At 37.6% G+C, this 7585-nt stretch overlaps 1 protein-coding gene across 1 annotated transcript; it reads right to left on the bottom strand.

Moving 5' to 3' along the window:
* Window positions 1-5414: 5414 nt before the first annotated feature.
* Window positions 5415-7014, bottom strand: LOC148038905 (uncharacterized). The gene is made up of 4 exons (XM_087675290.1): window positions 6982-7014; window positions 6697-6896; window positions 6471-6610; window positions 5415-5608 (listed from the first exon to the last, which is right to left on the bottom strand). The coding sequence occupies exons 1-4, from the start codon at window positions 7012-7014 to the stop codon at window positions 5415-5417; spliced, it is 567 nt and encodes a 188-aa protein (XP_087531416.1).
* Window positions 7015-7585: the final 571 nt, after the last annotated feature.

Raw genomic sequence — 7585 nt, 5'->3', positions numbered from 1 at the left:
CATGCAATCGTGCACGTTCTGTGGAAGAGGACTTGCATGCAACCCTTCACAGAAGAAGAAGACAACTTCAACACTATTGGGAGATAGTAAGGAAACGGTCGTTTCTCTGCACACCTGGAGCGCACATTTGTGGTCAACCGCGTCCTGTTACCTGCAGCATGGAAGATAGTATCGAGGCCTACGACTTTCGGCTAGTCACTGTTTGAGCACGCTTTGTTAGGCTTGGGGGAGCCTCTGTTTGTTGGTTTCGGGCTAGAATAGAAGGTAATGATCCTCATCATGTTATCTTCTTCGTTGATGTCTTACGCTTCACTGTCTATGTCTCAATACGCAACAGATGAGGATCCTAAATTCTGTGTGTATTGAAGCCATATTATGTATTCTTGGTGCCTCTGAAGGATTCAAGGAAATACGATGGATTAGAATGTTGTAACCTTTTCATGTCACCAAGTAATGATTTTTTATCTATTCATAAATTGCCACACCTTGTATCATTTTGTCTTGGTCTCTCGCTCTTGGTTGATTGCCTCGATCAGTAAAATGGATTAGACTAGCGTCAATGTGATTGAATATGGATTAGACTAGCATCAATGTGATATTCAATGTCGAAATATTCTAATTTGTTCGTAAACTTCATGGGGCCCTTTTATTGGAAGTTCATGCACTCTAAACATGTTGTTTATTTTGGCTTTTTATATTTTGTCACGATGTTGTCTAGCAAGTAATGCACTTGTCATGGATTATATCATGGATTACGAGTAGTTATGGATGATAGTGTGTCATGGATTATGTCATGGAGTACTCACTTCTTATGGACTTTGTTGACATGAACTTGTTTATGAGTACTTATGAATTACTCATTTCTTGTTGTCATGTACTTGTCATGATGGATTACTTTATGGATTCTATTATGTTACATGGCTTATGTCATAGTTATGAGTAGTTATGAACTACTCACTTTTTGTTGTAATGTACTTGTCATGGATTATGTGACATGGATTTTGTTATGGATTATGAGTATTTATGGACGATACTGTGTCATGGATTATGTCATGGAGTACTCACTTCCTTTGCACTTAGTTGACATGTACTTGGTTATGAGTAGTTATAAACTACTCACTTTTTATTGTCATGTACTTGTCATGGATTATATATTGGATTATGTTATGTGACATGGATTATGTTATGGTTATGAGTAGGTAGGCACGCTTTTACCTCCGGCAAATGGCTCCACGCACTCGCAGCCATCCTTCGTTGGATGCCTCTAATTCGCGAAAAAATACGAGAGTAAGACGCCTTATTTAATATTAGTTTAGGGTTTTCTTGACATTCATTATTGATTTCTCACATATTGTGTAGTTCGATTTACATTTTTTAGGTTGCATCATCTCCTCGACGTGCTCGTAGAGGGGTTCTTGCGATAGGTGCATCTCAGACATCCATCAAAAGAGATGTGCCGAGCTACACTCAGGTAAGTGTTTATTCTACTTTCGATATTGTTAGTAAGAACACTCCTAAGATGTGATACTTAATAGAATGTCATTTTACATAGGAAAACCCACCGTACATGGAGATCACATTGCCTGATGGGTCTCTTGCCCGTCAGTGCCTTGTTAATATTCTTTGTCCGAAGAGGCATATAAACATAAAGAGATGGGCAAGGATGATAGAGCATTTGAAGGATGAGCATGGTATCCACTTTGATATTCCATGTCGAAAGACCGGCCGTCCCATAGGCACACAGCATGCTCACCATACTGTTGGTGTTTGGCACCGCCAGGCAGAGGCTCGGTTCTCTAACTTGAAAGAAAGTTGAGTTTGGCCTGGAGTAAGTACGAGAAGGCTCAGTATGTGAGAGCGAGCTCATTATGGGACTTGCTCGAAGATGCTGAGCGTACCATGGAGAAGCAGGAGTATGTGGAGGCATTTATGAGTAGACAGATGGACAAATATGATTCTAAAAGAGATGAGCGTGTGCAAAGAACTCATAGTCGAATAGCAGATGGCTACGAAAAACATGTAAGTCTCTTACCTGATATTGTTTTCCCTTCTATAGTGTCATATGTGAATGCAATTTTTTTACCTTGGCCTTGAGTTTATTATTTTTTATATATGTGTATTCACTCACAAGTTGCCTTCCTTAGAAATGGCCTTGCACACGAGAGTTTGAGGATGTGTATTCACTCACAAGTTGCCTTCCTTAGAAATGGCCTCACACACGAGAGTTTGAGGATGTGCCTCATATTGAGGATGAGGGTCAAGTCCTAGACCACCATCCTGAGATGCAAACAATGGAGCGAAACTTTCAGATGGAGATGGATAGCTTGTTGCGGACTAGTCCTCCATCCACTGGCAATGTTATGGATTTTCAGGATAGTTTATGGGAAAGTTTGTGGCTTATGGTTATGGTTATGGATTATGTTATGCTTATGCTAGGTTGTGGTATGGTTATGTTAGGTTATGGTTATGTTATGTCATGGTTATGCTATGGTTATGTTAGGTTATGCTATGTTATGGTTATGGTTTAGGGTTGTGGATTATGTTATGGTTATGTTAGGTTAATGCTTTAGGATTATGGATTATGACTTATGGATTATGTTATGGTTATGTTAGGTTAATGTTTTAGGATTATGGATTACAGCTTATGGATTATATTATGGTTATGGATTATGTAATGGATTATGTCAAGATTACGGTTATGGATTATGGTTATGGTTATGTTTATGGTTATGGCATTGTAGGGCAAGGGGAGTAAGCGCTTCACGTCGCTCCTCCTGTCACCTCAACCCACCTCAATCACCATCTTCTCCCCTCTTGAGTATCCAAGCGATGCACCCCATTGCATATTCACGATTGGATGTAGTTCGGTTGACATCTTTAAGAATGGCTCTCCTGTCAAGACGAGGGGGCAAAAAAGTACCACCTAAAGGTGCGTTCCTATTAATTGTAATGCTTTCTATGTGTTGTATTTATTGTAGTTGTGCTTGGTTGCATTGTGTGTGGTTGCTTTCTAGAATTATTTTAGGTTAGAGAGTTCTGTACATACTGAGTTCGTGGCTCTATGTTCAAAACTCCGTGTGGATGTCAACCATGCATTGCAGGAATGAAGCACAGATGGGTACTTGTGGCATTACTGAACTTTCATGCATGCCTATGTTTAATAGAAAACATATTTGCATTTTGAAATATAATTTCATAGTAGGTTTTCAACCAAAGGATGCAAAAACCTAGCTCTTGTTGAATAATCTTTGTATTTTTAATAAGAAAAACTAATAAAATGAGTTGAAAAATCTCCAAAATATCTATTATTAAGACCTAAGAAACTCTTCTATTGAGTGGCTTTCTAAGCTAAGGCACTGGATTAGTGTGTCCTTGATACCAAAGACACAAGTCAATTCAATTCAAATATTACTTTAACATTCTCCTTCATCCATTCTTCGATTTATACAATATACCTCTACACTATACCTTACACCTTTATGCCTTACATAACTCTACATAATACCTTAGACCTTTATAGACTTACAAGTATCTACACCATCCCTTACACATGCATACACGTAGCCTTACATCTTGCATAAGTGAAAAGCCTGTAGACCATCCCTTACATGTGCATACACCACAATGTATATCTTACACCCATCTACATCATACCTTACCCTATTATAGTGTTACACACCTAAACCTTATCCCCATGCTTCAGCCATAATCATATCTTCACACTATAGGTCACATTTCCTTAAGTCACTCCCGTTGGCACTTAGAATAGGAACTCACAAAACCACATGCTCTTAGGTTAGGCAACTCACAATATTGTCTTACCTTAGGTGCAAACCTCATCCCACTTGTAGTAGAAACCCCATTCGCACTCTTAAGTACTTTAGTCGTAGGCACATACACACCACTTAGGTTAGAAACATATCACCAATATCCAAAGTTGCTCAGGTAGGGTATTTCAACATATGGCACCTTATTTTAGGACATTCACTCTTGATACGAACCAGGCCACATATCACTTCATGCACTAAGAACTTAACACTCCTCACTAGTCAAATCCCCACACACCTAGTTCACATCATCTTTTACAATCACTGCACAAGTAGTTTAGCTTGTCACCACCATCCATGATATTGACCAAGTTGTTGGAGCTATATATAGCTCCAACAACTTGGTCAAAATCAGTCACACCAATATCCTCTATAGTGCGTATATCAATTGATTCGACATGTGATACAATCTCCTTTGAGAGGGTAGTACTTGTCCTATATCCAAAATAAGAAAGAACTTAGAGCATATATATTAGAAAATGATTGGATGATTTCTAAATTAGCCATGATAGTGATATATTGAATGCATAATTTCATGCTCATGAAATTGGGCATCATATAGCTCCATGGACTTTCCTACAATGGTCTCCACTTCTATTTCGTCTAGCATAAGAACCTAGGTTTGATGTTCACATATATTTCATGTTTGTGACCAATCACAAATACAACAAGCCCAGCTAGAATCAACATTTCAAACATGGTACTAATGTACATAGATTGAGATTTAATAGATTTATAAAAACTAATAACGAATTGAAAATAAATATTCACATGCAACTCACCTCACTCCAATTTTTAATAGCAGATCGTTCATCATGTGTAGTCATAATAAAAGTATCCAATATATTTCCACCAAAAGTTTACAATTTAATAGACAAGATTACATTAGTTTCACGCTCAATGATGTGTTGGCTATGGACTATGGACCAGTGACTATCTTGATGATAAAGCTTCAAAGAAATTATTTTTACCAAGGAATCAAATGGCAATGCCATATCAATGAGAGATTAAAAAAGAGGGGATATCTACCAAGCTAAATGAGAATAACCGTAAGGAACTTTCGTGGAAAAATGGCATCATCAAGGGCATTACTCCAAAAAACACAAAAAGCACATTCATTATGGTGAAGTAACACATCAATACAAGTGTGTTAGAAAGGAATAGCACTTACATATAGAACTGTACTACTTCACTTCTTCATCACTTCTTGAAATGCTATCATCACAATATGATGACCTCCCTCCACTTGTAGTTGCTGCTGCATCCAACTTGCCTTGCATGTTCACTCTTTTTTTCCATGCAATACAGGGGAAAGGTTTGGGATCATCACTTATTGACCTACACCTTCTCCTTGAAGCATGACCACTCTCAATGAAAGGTCTTGCTCTTCTCAGTGTATTCCCAAACCCATCCTCGATGGACTTGAATGTAGTGCAAGGATGTGCATGTATATTTTGAAGGGATGCTTTGTATTGTTGAAGCTCCTTTTGTAGTCGCATTAAAAGTCTATGGGCATAGGTTTGAACTCTTCTCTCATCCCCTTTGTCTAAAGAACATGTTAGAATTTAATTGAATAAAAATGTATAATCAAAAGTATGAGTCATCCATACCTATATTAGCACGAATTTGCATGTATAATGTATCCAAATCTTGCATGGAGGGAGCATGTTCTTCATGTGTGCTAGTTGCTTGGTCGATATCAATCACACCTATATCCTCTATAGTGTGCATGTCAAGTGAGTGGACATGTGACCCAATCTCGTTTAAGGGTAAAACTTTTCCTGTACCCAAAATAAGAAAAAACTTAGAATGTAGATAGTAAACAATGACTAGAGAATTCTTGAATCAGCCATAGTGGTGATATATTAAATACATACTTTGGTGCTCATGAAACTCTGTACCATATAACTCCATGGACTTTCCTACAATGGTCTCCACTTCTATTCCATTTAACATAAGGACCTTGGTCTGATGTTTACATATATTCCTTGTTTGTGACCAATCACAAGTACAACATGCCCAACTATAATCAGCATTTCAAACATGGTACCAATGCCCATCTCTTGTGCAACTCTGTGTTGAAGCTTGATTTCTATCACTAGTAATAAACTTCACATGAGAATCTGGTATTTCTTTAGCTCTTTGAATGGATTTTTCTACGACCTTTAGAACATTAAAGTTCTTCTTGAAACCTGCATCTTTTAGCATATCTTGGTACCAATAGTATGCATGACAAGAGCAAACCAACTTCTCAATCAACCAGTCGATGTGTCGACCATGCAAGTTGCATCGCTCTCACTAAGAAAGCAACTCTTCAAAACCCAATGGTAAGACTCAATGCTACCATTTGTCTCTTGATTTGCATGAGGAAGAATTCTTGTAGCACGTATCCACATTCCTACATATTGAAGGTGAAATCATAAATTTTAAATCACATAAATAGATAATTATATATAACTTTACTATTTTGATATACTTATAGTACTGCAAGCATACTATTGTATATAGGGTTACCTATACAAGATGACCATGTATCCTTGAAGTACTTGATGAATGATGCTTCCTCTTTGTATTTTTCATAAAATTATGATATTAGAGTATGAGCCTCAACTATCCTGGCATTCTCATGTGAATTAGGTGTACCTTGCATGTTCATAATGTTGCCAAGTGCTCTAAACATATCAGCACGAACTTGAAAATTGTCCACCTTACGCACAAGATTTTTTAGCCAACTCCTTCTCACATGCCATATACATAGATATATAGGAACACCAAAAACCTCCCTATGAAAATACAAATGTATAAAATCACTTTGTGGTTAACCATGAGGAGAAAAGATAGCAAATATAATTGTAGAAAGAAACCTTACTGAATAGCATTGATTTCTGCTTGAGCATCATCCACCATAAAAGCATTTGGTTCCCATGACTTGTTATGGTCCAAGACTCGATTTCTTAATGCACCTAGCCATGATGTAACTGACGTGGTACAAGAAGAGGATGTAATGGTCCATGCCATAGGCACTCCATTACGAAAGTGGTCAAACACAAGAACTGTATACAAATGGAACTGCAAAGAGAAGCTAAAAAATCAAAGAACTTTAGGATAATATAATTACAAAATTAAAGCTAAGAAAGAATAAGAAATATAGTACCTTATACTTATTAGTGCCGAATGTCACATCCATTGCTAGCAAGCTATTATGACCATACTTACTGAGTATTTGAAGTTGCCATGTTGTTTGGATACCCAATATCAAAGGATTATCCCCATCACCATAAGGTTGATAAAAGAAGGTACTATCAAGATTAGCTAAAGCCCAGTTATGGACACTTTTTGCATCATTTGAAGCGGTCTTTAGAGATACACTTCTAATTTTTTAGCAACATTTAGTATATCACGAAGTGTTAGGAAAGTGTCTCTTATGGCTTGGAATGTGCCTAGAACAGTACTTTGTCAAATCAATTAAATGTGTTGCGTTAGTGCCTGCTGAGGAGTGAATCCCTTAAGCAACATTTCACAAATCCAATCCTTTATCCCATAAGACAGCCATGGTGCAAATGTAATTTGACGTGGTGGATCTAATACACACAAGGAGCCATGGCAAATGTCTCCAACATGATCTGCATGTTGATATTGCACATAATTGATGCGAGCGATCCATGGCCATATATATAGTTGCGATACCACAAAGTGGCATATACATCCGCATGCTCTTTTGCCTGAGACGGCACGCCTTTTGTTTACTAGTCATGGCT

This window comes from Lygodium microphyllum, chromosome 3 (assembly GCF_053477565.2).
Source record: "Lygodium microphyllum isolate KBCC chromosome 3, Lygodium_microphyllum_v1.1.10, whole genome shotgun sequence".
NCBI lineage: Eukaryota > Viridiplantae > Streptophyta > Polypodiopsida > Schizaeales > Lygodiaceae > Lygodium > Lygodium microphyllum.
The sequence above is the reverse complement of the archived record's forward strand: the minus strand, read 5'-3'. Positions and strand labels throughout refer to the sequence as shown.